This window comes from Trichechus manatus, unplaced genomic scaffold (genome assembly GCF_000243295.1).
Source record: "Trichechus manatus latirostris isolate Lorelei unplaced genomic scaffold, TriManLat1.0 scaffold00211, whole genome shotgun sequence".
Taxonomy (NCBI): Eukaryota; Metazoa; Chordata; class Mammalia; order Sirenia; family Trichechidae; genus Trichechus; species Trichechus manatus.
Window position 1 is genome coordinate 3,317,329 of NW_004444147.1, and position 17,790 is coordinate 3,335,118.

A 17,790-nucleotide genomic window follows, 5' to 3' on the forward strand; every position below is an offset into this window, starting at 1 on the left:
CTGCAGCAGGGGGACACACTCTGAGCAAGGGAGGGGGCTGACGGCCGCCCCCGAGTGTCCAGGAGGAAGATGTGTCCTTGTTCCCTAGAGTGCGTAGGTGGGTGGGTTTTGCAGTCGGACTATGAGCACCTAATGCTGTTGGCTGTAAGGACTGGGGGGCACCTCTTATTCATGGGCCCTTATCGCAGGTGGCTAGGTGGCATGGGTGGAGCCACCATTCCTCAGGCCCCTGATGTGGGTAGGTGAAGACCCTGCTTAATGGGCAGAGCCGTGTTAAATGTCACGAACCTGCCACTTCAGAAACCTGCCACTCCACAGCTGAAACAGTTGAAGTTAGACTTCCAGTATATACCCTGTTTTATTGGGGTAATGAGGGCCTACGCTGTTGAGATGGGCCCACAAAAGTCTATGCAGGGGGGAAGGCACTCAAAGTCCGTGAATCCCTTATGCCTGGGCCTGGGCCAAGGAGCCTTGCCTACCTTGGCTTCCTGGCTTAGGGGAGCTGGCAGTTTATTTTTTCCCGTTTTTTAATTTGTTCACTCTCCAAGGCAGGGAGAATGGGCCCGGGCGTGTGACAGATCCTACTTCCAGCCCAGGGGACTGGGCAATTGCTGAAGCCAGTCCAGGACCCAGTGCAGAGCAGGGAGCGGGGAGGTAAATGGGAGAGAGGTTTTTCCCAAAGGGGGGTGTTTTTGATCCGTGCGGTAGGCTGTATACAAGTACTTATCTTTCGCTGATCTAGGGCTGCTTCTCACTGGTGATGGGTGGGCAAGTAGACTCTCTAGTACTGGGTCTCTCCCGGTGTGGAAAACGCATCTCCAGAGCACCACAGTTTGCCTGCCTCACCGCTCATCCCCAAGCTGATCAGGTCTGAAGAGCTCAGGCTCTTGCCGGGTCAGCTCTGGCAACTCCTTGCTGCTTCCAAACTGCCTCTCCCTCCCCCTGCCACTAGTCCGGTTCCTCAACTCTGCCTTTGATGTTCAGGGCTCCCAGACTGCCATACGTAATCGATACACTTGTTTTTTTCGGGTCTTTGTTGTAAGAGGGTCCACCGGAAGCATCTGACTACTCCGCCATCTTGGCCCTGCCTCCTTTGTAGATGATGTGAATAAGGCATTTATTTGATCAGGAGTTCTAAGATTTTACTACCTATTGTTTCATTCTTTATCACTTGGAAGTGGGGTATGGTTTTGGTGTTAGAGGAGACATTTTTAATCAGAAGAATTAGATAGTAGCTTGCTGAGAGATGCTAAATGGACTCGGTAAAGTGTTTCTGTTGAGAAAGTTCATGCATGTCATTTTCTACTCCTTTGCCTCAAGCTGTTGTCTTGGTGTAATGTCTTTGGTTGGCCCTGACAATGTAAGATTAACTTATGTTTTTTGTTGTTGTCACAGGAGAAGGCTGCAGCTGAGATGTGGCAGAGTTATCTGGCCTTAACTGCGCCTCTTTCACAACAGTTGTGTGAACAGCTTCGCCTCATATTAGAGCCTACCCAGGCAGCCAAACTGAAGTAAGCCTTCTCCATTGGGCGTGCCCACAGGGTCCTGAACAGATGGCAGTGTTGCCAGCTCTGTCGAGCTTAGTACCTAACCATTTATGGTGCTGGCTTCTGGGTTGCTGTATCTGCCACAGAGACACTAGTACCGTGTTCCTTGCCCTGTTTTTTTTTTTTTTATTATTATTATTTCTACCACAAATGTTTCTGTGATATTTGGTATGAATGCAGTTTCTTCTCTTCATTAATATCTGATGGGAAAATTGGCTGAGTCTTCCCATACACCTTCAGGGTGTACTTGGTGCATATATAAATCACCTAGGTCTTTTCAAAGATACGTTCAAAATCATAGTTTTAGAATAGCAAAAAGAATTCAAGATTTAATAGTAATGCAAACATGTTTTTCTAAAATTTTTATTTTGTCTTAGCTTTTCTGGAGGCACCTAATTATTGGTATCACACACACGTCCAGTTGACAGTAACACTCACTGTGCCAGGTTCCTAGTTATTTGATTTTGTCTGTAAGGTATTAGTAATGTTCTCCAGGGATGAACAGTTGTTAACTGATCTCTGTTGTCTTTGGGGAATTTATAGAGGAGACTATCGAACTGGGAAGCGACTGAACATGCGCAAGGTCATCCCATACATTGCCAGTCAGTTTCGAAAAGACAAAATTTGGCTTCGAAGGACCAAGCCCAGTAAACGCCAGTATCAGATTTGTTTGGCCATCGATGATTCTTCCAGCATGGTAGACAACCATACCAAACAGGTAAGGTAGACAAATGTAGTGGCAATTAGATGAAAAATTAATATGGTATCATTTTTCACAGGCAACCTAAACGTTTTAATATGATTTGGCAAAAACACTTTGAAGTACCTATTAACCTGTTCTGAGAATGTGGTGCCATGTTTGAGAAGATGCAAAATTAAAATAAGAGTTCAAAGGGGGCAATTTCAGGATGTCTCAAATATCTTGGTCCCTGACTGTTGTGAGCCTTTAAAATTGTTGTTTGGTTTCTTAACCCTGCTAATGCTGTTGTCTAGTTGCAGAATAAATAAATCGGACAATGTTTATTTTCCATAAAATGGAAAGTACGACCCCATTATACACTATTCTTAAGACCATGCATAACATAATATTTGAAACCTCTGATTTAAAAAATAAATTTATTCAGTATACATTTCCTTAAGCCTGAAATTATCTAGAGTTGATATTTCATCAGTATTAACCGGGCTTAGGAGCCTGATTAGGACTGGGTCTGATCTGCCATTATGGACGCTGCAGAGTGTTTGTTGTTCCTGCAGTGGTGCTGTTACCTAACAGGAGCCAATGAGCATCCTAAAATGTCTGTGTTCTTTTGGAAAAGGTTAGAGTGTAACTTCTGAGCCTGGTTCATATCCCAACTTCCCCACTTAATTCCATATGACTTTGGGCAACTTATTTACTTTTTTTTTTTTTTCCTTTAATAAATTTTATTTTTGCCTTCTTTTTTTTAAATTCAGGTGAAGGTTTACAGAACAAATAGTTTCCCATTAAACAGTAGTACACATATTGTTTTATGACATTGGTTAACAACCTCACGACATGTCAACCCTCTCCCTTCTCGACCTTTTTTTTTTTTTGTGAAACTATACATAGCAAAAGATACAGCATTTCAAAAATTTCTACATGCACAGTTCAGTGACATCAACTACACTCTTCCAGTTGTACTGCTATTCTCACTTTAGATGAAGGTTTACAGAACAAACTAGTTTCTCATTAAACAGTACACGTTGCCCTATGACGATGGTTAACAACCCCACTACACGTCATCACTGTCCTTACTCAACCTTGGGTTCCCTATCACCAGCTTTCCTGTCCCCTTCTGCCTTCTAGTCCTTGTCCCTGGACTGCTGTGCCTCATTAGTCCTGTTTGTTTTATGGGGCTGTCCAGTCTTATTTACTTCTTAAGTGTCAGTTTCTCCTTCTGAAAAAGGAGGATTATAATCCTACCTCAGACTTACAGAGTTCTTAAGAGAATTAAATGAGGTAATGTAGGTGGAGCATTCAGTTAGGTGCCTAGCACTTGGTATGTACTTGGTAGATGTTAGTTGCTGCAGTCATTCGTCATCACTGTTAACTGTCATCGTTATCATCTTGGATGAATTTAAATTCTAAAACTATGCTGTCATTTATGAAGGTGGTCATGAGGTTTTCTATTATAGTTCTACAGTTTAATGTTACTGTGTATGATTTTTAGATTGGTTTTACATTTTGTTTACCCCATAAGAGGATACGTTTTAGGTAGTAAAGAAAAAGAAAGGAAAGACAAATTTTATAGACCAAATTTTCCAAGCTCATTCTTACTGGATGATGTCTAGAGCAGATGTTTCCTACCAGTGTATGGAAGGGCACTCAGATGGCTTCAGAGTTTCTGCATTTGTGGTACCAGGCAGGGCGTCAGGCTGCCGGAGCCCCTGGGTTGGTAGGGAATAGCCATGTTGATATTCCCGTGTGACATAAAAAAATAATGTTATAATGTTTTGGGGAGAATCTTGATGTGAAAAAGATTGAGAGGCACTGGTCTAGAGTCTAAAGGATATTCTAATTCCTTCAACCCTTAATTTTCTATTTCACAGCTTGCATTTGAATCTTTAGCTGTGATTGGAAATGCTCTAACCCTCCTGGAAGTGGGTCAGATTGCGGTGTGCAGGTATGGGTGTATTTTAATCCCATTGGGAAAAACCTTTTCACAGCCTTGCTTTCTGATTTTGATCACACGACAAAAAATGACTCCCTTTGTATTTGGTTTTCCCTCCCCTCAAGTTTTGGAGAGTCTGTAAAACTGTTACACCCATTCCATGAGCAGTTCAGTGATTACTCGGGTTCCCAGATTCTACGGCTCTGCAAATTCCAACAGAAGAAAACCAAGATTGCTCAGGTATGCTGACGAAATCAAATGAGTTCTTCATAGTTATTCTTAAGCTGGTACATGAGAGACATAATCTTTAGCACTTTTTCTCCCCCAATACGACAAGTAAGACAAATAAAATTTATAATGTAGAATATTCCTAAAACTTCAGCCTGTGTTCCACTGGAATTGAAACTTCCTTGGCATCCATTATTCAAAAGGGGTGGCCCTTTTTCTCAGTTCCTCAAAAGTGGACTTCGCTTCATTGATTTTCAGGCTTCCTGTTTTTCTGAGAGACTTGGAGCATTTTACAAAGACACAGCCATCTCCCAGTACCCTTATTAGTGGATCAAGGCTGATTTCTCTCCCCCATTTAGCCTACAGAAAAGAAATGTTGTGATATAAAGCCAGGGACTTGCTCAGGATGACATAAAAAGTTCAGAACAGAGCCTGGGATATAATTCTGTCTTGATTTCTGCTCTAATGTATCTTCTTTTCTTTACGTTGCAGTGGACATTTTGGTTTTCTTGCCTTCTTTATTTGCTTAGATATTTTCTTTTCTTGAAAGAAGACAGGTGTTTGGTTCATTTAGGGGTTATTGAGTTCTTACCCACCTGGGGCAGTATTTCTTTTCCTGTGGGAGGGCCTGCGGAGCATCAGTGGGGTGTATACTGGAAACACATGTCTGTCTTTACTGGAGAGTGCCAGTACCCAAGGGTGAAAGCCAAGCAGCACAAGGCTCTTCCATCTTCATGCAGTGGCTGGAAGGGACAGCTTGATTACCTCTAGACCTGAGATGTGAAGATCATTCAGGTGTCAGAAGTAATTTCAGTCTCTGTGACAATAGGAAGAGAGTTAAAATAGTTTTCTAATTGTCTTTCTCTGATTCTGGTTTAGTTTCTGGAGTCCTCAGCCAACATGTTTGCAGCTGCTCAGCAGCTCTCACAAAACATCAGTCCAGGTGAGCTGCATTCCTTCCTCTTTGCTAACAAAATGCCTCCCTGTTCTCTGCATTCACGAGCTGTTGGTTTCATCTCACTGGACCCTGTTTTAATTTTTAAAGACATACACAGGAGATGGCAAGGTGTTCAGCATTGATGGAATTTTTTTACTCAATTATTCATTCATTCAAAAAATTTTATTAAACATATATTCCTGAGGCTAATAAGCTATGGGAATTAGGCACAAATGAACTAGTTTGTAATTAGCTAGTATATATTTGATATATTGAGTTCAGAGCGGTGAACGAAAGGAATGAGGTGTGTGTGAATGATTGTTCTGTAATAGTTAATAAAAGAGGAAGGCAGACAGGAGCATAATTTAAAAACCAGATAATCTAACCACAATTGATTTGTGGCTTGAAACACACCAATTTTTTATCCAGCCCTTTTCAAAATCTCAGTCCCGATTACATCATGGAGAAATTTCCTGTTTGAAGCAAATCATTGACATGTCTGTTAACATTTACTAAACTTCCTTGAGAGAAACAGAGAACCCTTAGGTACTATATAATCTTTAGTTGGCAACACTGTATAGCTAAAAAATTTTTTTTTTTTTAACCAGGGCAATCTTTATTTAAATTAAGTTAAACTAACAGTTTTTGTTAATTCAGAGAACACTGAGGAAGCCTCACCTATGTGTTTATTATCAATGCATATGCAAAAAGATTTATATTTTATCAAGGGGCTGCTGGGTTAGAGTAAGGAGAGATGTTGTCTCGATTAGGAAAGGATTTAGTGGATTGCTTTTGGGTTGAGCTCTGAACATTTCTCATATTTAAGAGGAGTATGAGTGATATTAAGGAGGCATTGCCTATAGGAAACATAGCAAGAATAAAACCATGGACTTCAAAATTTGCATGGTATGTTCACAGGACATTTGATAAACCAGTTGTGCTATAATATTGAATATATCATGCTGGAAGTAGGGAATAGGGAATGGAAGTTAGTCCCACATTGGGGGAGGTTTTCAAAACTACATAGCTAAAATTTTTAAAACAATTTTTGATTCACTGTGTTTATTTTTATGGTTCTCTTCTATTTAAGTTTTTGTTTAAGTGAGTCAACGTCAAGAAAAAATAACACAGGTATCAGGTACCAGGAATTGACAAAAATCTGAAGGTGATACACACGCTGAAAGTTGGAAGACACAGCTCCAGGTTTCTGATTTGGATGCTTTCTTCCAGTGGGCTACTCAGTACTGTCATTTTTTTTTGTACTTTATAGACGTAAACATGTATTTTAATTCTCATACATGCTCTGGAATGAAGTTTCTGGATTTGACATTCCCTGAAGCACTTTTGGGAATAGCTGCTTTATTGACAGAAGCTTAGAATGAGTGTGTCCGCCCAGCCTTGTCTCTGACTCGCTTCCTAACCAATAGATCTAATCAGAGACCCCCCTTGTGCCCAAGTGCATCAGGTTCATAGATGTTTGGTTTTGATAGTACAGAGAAACCTACACTAATCTGTCTTAATTTAGGTAGTTTTGTTAAAAATAGGTGTTCATTCTGTTCTCTTCCTTCCTCGCATGTGCTACTACAGAAACTGCACAGCTCCTCCTGGTGGTCTCCGATGGACGTGGGCTTTTCCTTGAGGGCAAAGAAAGAGTCCTAGCAGCAGTTCAGGCTGCTCGCAATGCTAACATCTTTGTCATTTTTGTTGTGTTGGACAATCCCAATTCACGGGTGAGTGACTGCTAAAAAAGCCATCTTTTCTGGAGAAAAAGTAGAGGTTCCCTTCAGCCTGTTTTACCTGAAACATGGCCTGGGTTGCTCTGCCATACACAGAACTCCTGACATTCACAGAGTTCTGTCAGGCACTGTTCTAGGCACTTCGTAAGTATTTTCTGATTTGATCTTCAGAATAAACCAGTGAAGTGTAGGGATCAAATTGCTGACCTTTCAGTTAGCAGCTGAGCACTTAACCACTGTGCCAGCAGGGCTCCTGAAGTAGGGATAAGGTTGATTATCCTACTGTACAGATGAAGAACAGAAGCACAGACAGGTTATGAGTAATGAGTGGTAGAGCCAGAATTCAGACTGACTCCAGAGACCATCCTCTTCATCACGCACTGTGCTCAGTCCTACTCTGGGGGGCAGGATTCCCCTCTCTGCAACATCATTGACATTATTGCAGCCTTGGTGTTGGGCTCTGTCCATTTTGAAAATGTGGACCAGCCCTTTCCACACTCTGATCTTAGCAGGCTGCTCCTCACAGATGGAAGCATCAGTATATGCCTAAGGGGCAGTTCTGTTCCAGGGGGAGTGTTCTTTCTCTCTGTCACATTGAAGCAAGGGCTCTGCCTCCTCCTTAATGAGGAAAATGCTGTTCTACTTCGTAAATAAAAACTAGTTTCGTGCAGGAATTAGGCACAGGAGATTTAAAAATTGTCAGCAAGAGAGATAGAAGGGCTAGAACGACACTGATCGTTTTTATTTTTCTTTTTATTTCAAAACATCTTCTGTTGACAGGATTCTATTTTGGACATTAAAGTACCAATATTTAAAGGACCTGGAGAGATGCCTGAAATCCGATCCTACATGGAGGAGTTCCCGTTCCCGTTCTATATAATTCTTCGTGATATGAACGCGCTTCCTGAGACACTCAGTGATGCTCTCAGGCAGTGGTTTGAGTTGGTGACGGCCTTCGACCACCCATAGAACAGGAAGAACACAGTCCAAAGTGAGACGTTTTAAACTGTGGACTGAATAGCACACTTTTTGTCCAGGTGTTCGCATTTGGACAACTGTTTCTGACTTAGACAAAGTCATTCAACAACTACAAAAAATTTTATTGCACTGTCGATTTTTCTTTCACACTATGATTTCAGAGCCTAGAGGAAGCTCTCTGGCTTCTTGCTTTGCCTAGGCCATGGTTCTTCTAACAGGCCTGGGGCAGGGAATGAGCAGCTGCAATAGGTGTCAAGCCTCAGTACCTTCTGGCCTATCTTGAAGCCATGACCTGACAGGAGGCCACGCCCCTCCCTGGGGGCCCTGCCAGCTGCCTTCCCTAACGGGCCTGAGGAGATGCTGCCAGGAGCACAGGACCATGCCAGTCCTTTGAACAAAGGACAGAAGGGAGCTGCCCTTTTTGACCCTGCTCCAAGGGTCTGCCTTGGCAAGCCCGCCACGCATACCCAAAAGCTGTCAGGTGGCTGAGACAGATGGAGCTTTCTCGAGCATTTGCGTGTGTTTTCTTATTGTGCTTGATGTGAAAGAAACTACCTTCTTTTAAAGGGTAGGAAAATTTTGGTGTGTGTGTTCTCATAAAGCAACCAAACATCATGGGTGCCCAAGTCATCAGTGGAGATGATCCTTGGGCTGTGTAAAAATGAAGTGGCTTTTCAGTGTCCTCTTCCACATTTGCTGCTTTGGAGACTATGCAATGATGAACAGATGATTTTCTGTTTATTTCATTCTCTCAGTGCCATTGTCCCTGTGTTGTAGTAATTTATTTCTTTAGTTCATCTTTTTTCTTAACAGTTAAGGGGAAGAACCATTCCTCACACTGCTTTCAAGTTGGACTGAGTCAGTCTCATCCTAGAAAAGAAATGCTGTGTCCAGAAGAACTAAGCAGCTACATCTATTTTTTTTTCCCCCATTCAAAATGTATCAGTGGTTTTTAGACAGTTTTTACTTCGCCAGAAAGCAGTGCTTGAATACTTGAAACTGCGTGCTGTGTTCTATTTTATGTCCTGATTGTCAGAATATTCTTTTGTAGACAACACGCCATGACGTGGTCATGTATCTCCATGTGTTATCATGTTACACTGTGAAGTCTGCCACCCTTTCGTGGTGGTCATCAAAGACTCAGATTGCTTGTTGTTTAGCCAAGGGTCCTAAAGCATGTACCTGAGGTTACATCATTATTTTTTATTCTAAAAAGCTATGCATCTTATATTCTGAAACCTATTAAAAAATATACCACTGTTGATGTAATCTGTGGCCATTCTTAATAGAATACGATAGAGGAGTGTGAAAAGGTGTGTCTGGGGAACGATCTTGTGCTGCAGCAGTCAGCTGTCAGTAGTTTATGCTGTGCTAGCCTGACCCCACAACCTCAGTGGTTTACTCCAGCAGGGGTTGGTTTCTCGTGTTCATTCCATGGTGGATGAACTGTGACAGTCCTCCACATCCTCTTCATTTCAGGACCAAGGCTGATGGAACAGTCCCTGTCTGTGATATGCTGGCCTTGTGGCTGAGGGAAAAGAGCAAGTTGGTGGAACCAAGAAATGGCTCATAAAGATTCTGCTCCAAAATGGCACATGTCACTCTCACTCACATTCCATCGGCTAAAGCAAGTCACAAGGTGGCTAAGCCAGCTTCAATGGGGCAGGAAGCTTAATCCTCCAGCAGGGATGGGTCTAGTCGGGAAAGACACCAATATTATGACAATGCTGCAGCTATCACATCTACCTTTAAACAGTACTATCTAAGCCAGAGCTTCCCAAATGCTATGCCAAAACAGTGAATCCCTTGGCCCTGGGGTGGCTCATGGGGTCTGGGACAGTCGGAATTCCAGTAGCTACCCCGGAGTACCATTTTCAACTTGTGCTGTTTTTGTGATGGCAAAGGGTTTGGGCAGCATGGGAGCAGAGTCACAGGAGACCTACCAGGAACTGATGGGGTGAGAACTGTGACATGCCTGAGTCCCTTAGGGCAGGTTACCAAGGCTGGGCTGCCATCAGGGCTTGCACAAGTGGGGAGAAATCAGTTTGCCATGTCAGAGCTGACTGTGCTCTTCAGGTTTTCCTGTCTCTCTCTGACTATTGTCTCCTTGGTCAAATAGATAAATGCTGACATTTAAGAAATAGGCAGCATGTTTTTGGACTTAAGTATTTTGGAGAAGATAATGCTCACTTCGGACAACTTCACTGCTCCTATGGCCTCAACCTCATCTAAGCAAAAGACTTGCAAATCTCCACCCAGAGGTCCAGCAAAGCCACCATTCAGCATTCTCAATTATATTCAGATGTCTGATGGAGCTCTACCTGGGTGACAGACTCTTCAAATGCATCCTGCTCAAAATGCAGCTCTTGTGTTCTAATCCTCTACTCCAAAGTTCTTTTTCCAACATTCCCCATCCTGGTTAACCACGCCAGCAGCCACCCTCTTCACAGACTTGGAGCTCAGCCTACCATCTGCCTTACTCCCCTTTCCACCTCTGTCTATACCCCAAATTATCTTGTCTGGTCCAACTTCCGGGCACTTCTATCCTTTCTTCCCCCCTCCTCTGACTACACAGCAGCAAAGGCTCTTTTAATCACTAGCTTATACTACTTCAGTGGTAACCCAACTAATACACTTGTCTTTGCTTTCTTCACTGAATCTTACAGTATCCAAGGAGATTTTTCTAAAAATCTCTCCAGCTTAAAAATGCTGCAGAGCTCCCTGTTGTGAACAAAGACACTATCCAAGCTTCTTGGCATGACCTATAAGGCTCTTGCCTGACTCTCCTGTCTCATCTTTCCCAGCATCCCCACCACAGTGTGTCACCTGGTCACAGCAAAGCACTGGAATCTGCCAGTGTTCCATGCATTATCTGGAATCCTCTGACCTAATGTGCTTGCCTGACCATCACTGAGCCCAGGTATGCCCACTGGGAAGAATGATCTCCCACTGTATGAACCTGGATATGTCATCTGTAACACTACATTTGACTAATTTAATCTTCCTGCCCAAAACCTGGGTCTTTGAGAGTCAGGAGCATACATGATTCATGACAGTATGACTAGTGTCTGGAATGCATGAATGTTTCTGGACAGGAAGACGAAATGTTATAAAAATGTTAATTTGTAGATTCAACCAAATTCCAGTAAAGACCCTAAGATGATTTGGAGGGAAATGATACAAAACATTTCTAAAGGTCATACAGAATACTAAAGGCAAAATAGAAGATTCTGATAAACTATAGGGGAGTAGTCCTGCCAGATAATTAAACATAAAATACAGCAACAAAAATTAAAAACAACATACTTGTCCAAGAAGAAACAATACTGGACAGATTTCTCAAAGAGGCATCACAGATCCCAGGGAAATGATAGATTACTGAATACATGGTGTTGAGAGTATAGTTTAGCAGCTGGAAAAGAACAGATCCACATCACACCATAAACCAAAATAATTTATAGATGAAGTAAATATTTAAAAATTAACGAGACAATGTAAAAGCTTGTGAGCGGCCACTTAAGATGCATCAATTGGTCCCAGCCCACGTGGAGCAAAGGAGAATGAAGAACACCAAAGACACAAGGAAAATCTTAGCCCAAGAGACAAAAGAGCCACATAAACCAGAAACTCCATCAGCGTGAGACCAGAACAACTAGATGGTGTCTGGCTACCACCAATGACCTCCCTGACAGGGAAGACTATAGAGTCCCTGACGAAACAGGAGAAAAGTGTGGAAAACTTAATGGTCTGAGACTGGAGGAACCCCTGAAGCCATGGCCCCTGGACACTCTTAACCCAGAATTAAAACCATTCCCGAAGCCCACTCTTCAGACAAAGATCAGACTGGACTATAAAACAAAATACGAAGAGTGTGCCTCTTAGTTCAAGCAGATACACCAGACCAAATGGGCGACTCCTGTCCAGAGGCAGGATGACAAAGCAGAAAGGTACAGGAGCCGGTTGGAGGGACACGGGAAACCCTGGAGTGGAAAGGGGGAGTGTGCTGTCACATTATAGGGATTGTAACTAGTGTCACATAACAATATGTGTATAAATTTTTGTATGAGAAATTAAGCTGTAAACTTTCACCTAAAGCACGATAAAAAAAAAAAATTAACAAGACTAATGGAAAAAAAATAGAACTGGGTAACAAAACTCGGGGGGGTTGAAGATGAAAAAGCATCAAAGGAAAACAAAAAAAATATGTGATTGGATAGAGACTTAAAGCTTCTGTAGAGATAAAGAAAATGACCATAAACAACAAACTTTGCAAATAGCCATATATAATTAGGGTAAAAGTCCTAACCATAAATGGACCAAAGTCATGAACAGACACAAAATAAGTGTAACTAAAAGTGGCGAGGAATATTTAACGTCACTAGTACTTCAAAGAAAAAAATGAATCAGCCATTACTTGTATTGTTAATCTATTAAACTAAATTTGAAAATACGTAATTGACAATGTGGTTGGTGGGTTTACATCATTCACAGTGCTCAGAAGAGCTACTGATTGCATAGTACTGATATGTGAGGTCCTATTCTGAGTGCATTATGTAAAATACAACTCTGAAATAAACTTAATTTCACTTTAAACCAGTACCAATTGCCCTGTTAAGCGGCAGTTTCCAAATCATGGTGACCCCATGTGTGTCACAGGGTTTTCACTGGCTGATTTTTTGGAAGTAGATTGCCAGGCCTTTCTTTGGTGCCTCTGAGTGGACTCAAAAAGCCAACCCTTGCAGTTAGCAACCAAGCACAACCATTTCCACCACCCAGGCACTCCTATTTCACCTTACAGAGGAGAAAACCAGCCGGGAGAGGTTAAATAGCCAGAGCAGCTAGGAAGAGGGCACCAGGATTCCAACAAGCAAGGCAATCTGGGTCTAGAGCTCCAGCGCTTAGAGACTGCCCTAAATAAACTTAGCGCTCAATGAACGGGTAATTGAGCGAGTGTTCTTGGTTACATTTTAATTCGGTACCATCCTTTTTGGAAAAGTAATAATGCAAATATTCAGTAACCCCACTTCTAGTACTATATAACCTAAGGGCGTGTGGTGTATATTGTGGGGAGGAGAATAAAACAACTTGAAGAAATAAAAGCTTGAGGAGTAAGGGTATTCAGTTTCTCATTATAAATGATTTAAAATGTTTAAAACTACAATGGGGCAGCGACTTAAAGACTTGTTAGGTAGCTATTACAAACGACGATCATGAGGATTACCTACCACTCTGGGTAATGCTTGCAATAGAAAAGAGCAGGATGAACACGGGGGGCAAAGAAAAGCTAGCTGCAAATTTCAAAAGAAATTAACATTTTTAATTTTAGCATTTACACACGTTTAAAAAGTAGAAATTAAAATAGCATGTTGTCAGTTGCCGTGGAGTCAATTCCCACCCCTTGTGTGCAGAGTAGAACTGTGCTCCATAGGATTTTCATGGCTGCAACCTGTCGGAAGCAGATCATCGGGTTTGTCTTCCCAGGCGCATCGGGTTGGGGGGGGTGTGTTCGAACCAACCTTTCGCATAGTAGTTGAGGGCTTCTACTACTTCCTCCTAAATATTAACTTCCATTTAATAAACTTAACCACGTGCCAGGCACTATGCTAAGTGCCTTACCATTCTTATTTCATTCTCACAACAATTTATGACGCAGAAACTATTATCACATTTCACAGATTAGAAAATTTAGACAGGTAACGCTTCCTGCTCAAGGCTACAAATCCGGTGAGGATTCCACACCAGCAGGACTCAGTCCCAACCGCAAGTCTCTCGCGCACAATCCGCAGGCCGTCACCCAGGAAACCGAGCTCGCCCCGCCCCCTGGTCGTTCCCCCACTTCCGTTCCTGCGCGTTGCGGATCCTGTTGTACGTGCTGACAGTCATGACCGCTTCCCGCTTACCTCCAGTGACGCTAACGCTAAAGCAGGTACATCAGCGGTTCTCGTCCACCTTCCACGGCACCTTTCTGGGGTCTGAACATCTCGATTCTTCTCCTTTCCCTCCACCCTATCTACGGAGTGGGTCTTGGGGTTGAAAGAGGCGGGTCTGGAAGTCCTCACCCTGCGCCCGCTCTTTCGGTGATTGGCTCCAGGACGTGGGGGGGCCGGGCTCCCCGCCCCAGGGCCAATGGGAAGGCGCGCCAGCTGCCAAGTCCTGTCCTGGGGATACGAGGTGGGCGAGGCTCTTAATCTCTCCTATCCGAATGCCTCAACTGCCCAGTTGCCACAGTAAGACGATGCTGCCTGTTCCACAGAGCTGTGGCAAAGAGCAAGTGAGATTACCAGAGAATTTATAACAACTGCGCTAATTTAGAAAAAGTACTATTACCGCGATTACAGCTTCCAGGACTTTGGCAGCTTTTTTCTGCCTTGTGAAGTATTCAGCTCGCTAGAGCTCTTGATTTTAAGGGTTCTTAGGTTGAATAAATGAGTAAGCAGACAGCCCGAATTCACTTCTTGCCATTTTCTTAAAAAGAAAAAAAAAAAGTGTTTTTCTTTGCCTTGAAAAACTGGGGACCAAAATCTGGTTACAGTTTGGTTTGCTTTAGTACACCGCTCCAGACTGGCGACTGTGCAGTTGTAATTGCCATTTTTCCTCCCCGGTATAGTTCATAAGGCGGCAACAGGTTCTCCTTCTGTACAGGAGGATTTTGCAAGCAATCCGGCAGGTTCCAAATGATGCTGATCGCAGATACCTGAAGGACTGGGCAAGGGAAGAATTCAAAAAAAACAAAAGTGCCACGGAAGAGGTGAGAACAAGATCATGGTGAGGACAGGCCCTGACTCGTGTATTTATTAGAAGATTTTAAAAAAAAATTTAGTAGTCATTGTGGGATCTAAATGCCACCAAGATGGTATCGTTGCTCTTAATGTTGTCCACTTCCTACTCACTTAAATGTTAAATTTAATATCATCGTTATAGCTACATTCTTCAGTAGCATCACCTGACTTAGTTAAGCTGTATATAGAGTAGAAAAGATTATAAATGATGGTTTGGGAAGTATGATGATTGGGACTATGAAGGCATGCCAGACAATGTACACCCTTACTTGTCAGTTTTTGGCTTCCCTAATATGCAGCACTTCCAAATCCCAGTATTGGTTCTTGACATTACCAAGTAAAATGTACCTTGTTGAACCAAATAAAACAGTGACCCCATTTCACTTTTTTCTACAGGACACAATCCGGATGATGATTACTCAAGGCAACATGCAGCTCAAGGAGTTAGAAAAAACACTTGCTTTAGCAAAATCTTAACGATAGCATTATTCTGGAGGATTTTCTAAACTGCTGTGTGTTTGGGTGAGCTTAGGCTCAATGATGGGCAGCCCAAAGCCAAGTCGGATTGTTTGTATGTGCAGTACTTGGGCAAATTAACAGAACATGGACCATGGCATGTCATAGACATCACAAGAAAATAGAATCAGAACAATCCTCAGCACTGAAGATATGCCTTGAATTCTGGAAATGTTTCTGGATATGTCAGAAGTTTTTTAAGAAGCAAAAACCAGTACAACAAATGGCCAATAAGTACATGAGAGGATGCTCAACATCTTTAGCCATCAGGGAGATGCAGATCAAAACCACAATGAGATACCACTTTATATCCTCCAGGATGGTTGGAATAAAAAAATTCAGAGAATATTAAGTGTTTGTGAGGATGTGGAGAAATTGGAACCCTTGTACGCTGCTGGTGAGAATTTAAAATGGTGAAGGTACTTTGGAATACAAGTGGACAATTCTGAAAAGGCTAAACATAGTTACCATATGACCCAGCAATTCCACTCCTAGGTGTATACCCAAGAGAAATGAAACTTGTAGATGAATATTGATAGCAGTATTATTCATAATAGCCAAAAAGTGAAACAACCCAAATGCCCATTAACGATGATGAATGGATAAAGTGTGGTATAGCCATACAATAAAATTTTGGTACTGGATGAACCTTGAAAACATTATGTTACGTGAAAAAAGCCAGTCACAAAAGATCACATATTATATAATCCCACTTGTATGAAGTATCCAGAATAGGCAAATCTATAAAACAGTAGATAAGTGGTTGCCAGGGTGGAATAGGGAATAACTGCTAATAGGTACAAGGATTTTTTTGTGGGTAATGAAAATACCCTAAGATTAGATTGTGGTGATGGTTGAGTAACTCTGCATATACTAAAATCTATTGAGTTATATGTTTTTAAAATGGGTGCATTGTGTGGTATGTGAATTATATCTCAATAAAGCCATTAAAAAAAAAAAGTACAAAGCTTTTTAGCATGTGTGAAGTGGCTACGACTATTTATTACATAAGACGTTGGCTGTCCACATGTCATTTCCTCCTTTCAGATGTGCCATGGGTAGCAAGTTTTAAACTTGTGGACAAGCATTTCTGTGGATTTGCCTGCAGAGAGACAGATGACTGACTAAATATTTGAGGACAGCAAGACACATTTTCCTGGTATTTGTATTGTAATCATACTAGTAGGAGAGGCTCAGAGGCACAGGGCCATTCTTACCAAAATTATCTCTGTCTTACATGGAATAAGTAGGGAAATGTTAGTAAAAACAAAGGGAAGTAGCCTACATCTACCTTGAAAAATCTATGCTTGAGATTATGTAGAATAAGGACCCAGAGGATCAAAACAGACTCACGCCATGCTAAACTAGAAATCACCATGGACTGTTTTCTTGCTTGAGTCAAGCATTTGGGAAATTATGGTTAAACTGAATTTATAATTTTTGTTTACCATGAAGAGTAAGACACTTTCACCCACTCTTACTTGTATAAAAAGTGCCACACTGTGTCTTGTTTTTGGGTCTCATGGAGAGACAATATTAAAGAAAGTTACAACTGAAAAAATGTTTGATGGTTTTTTCTTATTTATAAAAGGTATTCTAAAAGGTCTTTAAAAAAAGAAACACACCATTGTCCTTTAAGTTTTATTTAATTGACTGGCTTCTACAGTCCATACTTTTTTTACAAGAGGAAATGTATTTACCTTTTAGGAACAATTTATTAGTCAAAAAAAGTATAACGTTAGCTTGCATATTATCTAGCTGTTACAAATGATTTTTTGCTCAGTATTTTCCAAATGGTCAGCAGTTTGAACAAAACATTTGTTCGGGTTTGCACTGAGAAGTCTTGCCATGATACAGCAGTGTTTTTGTTTTGTTTTCATGCAGTGCACCTGATTTCTATTTTAAAGCAGACGTATTTATTCTGAATTTACACTTTTATAGACACAAGGTGAAGTATGACTGGGTGAAGGCACTCTTTTCAGGAACTATAAAATTTGGTCAGCTATACAAATGAAAATGTAGGCTGAACTTTAACACTTTCATTTTTTTAAAACAAGGAATTTAATGTCCATAGTATTAAGAGTGATGTTTAATTTTTGGATGAGACATGAATTCAAGGTAATAAAATATAAAATAGAAGACAAATAACATGCCTCTCACAGAGATTAACATTTGACTCAAAAAAGAAGGTATAAACATGAAACATTGCTTCCTTTATTTTGGGCTACAAAGTCAAAAGTCATATTAGGACTAATATACTTAGTCTATCACAGATACTATATGCAATGCAGTGATGCGCTAATTTTTTTTAAAAGCACTGCAATATTACAACTTTGCTGTGTTTTACACCATTTTTTCCCACTACTGTTAAAAATTTTAGCCTCAGTCAGACATAACATACATGAAAAATTATACATTGTTAACAGTTCATTTCCCTGA

General features: G+C 41.4%; 2 protein-coding genes across 2 annotated transcripts in view; both read left to right on the plus strand.

Moving 5' to 3' along the window:
• Positions 1-8,135, plus strand: part of MDN1 (midasin AAA ATPase 1) — a 178,376-nt gene extending 170,241 nt beyond the window's left edge. The window contains exons 96-102 of the mRNA XM_023742487.1: positions 1,396-1,511; positions 2,091-2,265; positions 4,116-4,189; positions 4,303-4,417; positions 5,285-5,348; positions 6,930-7,072; positions 7,859-8,135. Coding sequence (XP_023598255.1) covers positions 1,396-1,511; positions 2,091-2,265; positions 4,116-4,189; positions 4,303-4,417; positions 5,285-5,348; positions 6,930-7,072; positions 7,859-8,047 — 876 coding nt within the window. The 3' untranslated portion in view covers positions 8,048-8,135. The remainder of the gene's footprint in view (positions 1-1,395; positions 1,512-2,090; positions 2,266-4,115; positions 4,190-4,302; positions 4,418-5,284; positions 5,349-6,929; positions 7,073-7,858) is intronic.
• A 5,764-nt stretch (positions 8,136-13,899) lies between these two features.
• Positions 13,900-15,932, plus strand: LYRM2 (LYR motif containing 2). The gene is made up of 3 exons (XM_004388418.2): positions 13,900-13,982; positions 14,664-14,804; positions 15,232-15,932. Exons 1-3 carry the CDS (start codon positions 13,938-13,940, stop codon positions 15,310-15,312), a joined length of 267 nt encoding a protein of 88 aa, XP_004388475.1. The 5' UTR covers positions 13,900-13,937; the 3' UTR covers positions 15,313-15,932.
• The last annotated feature ends 1,858 nt before the right edge of the window (positions 15,933-17,790 follow it).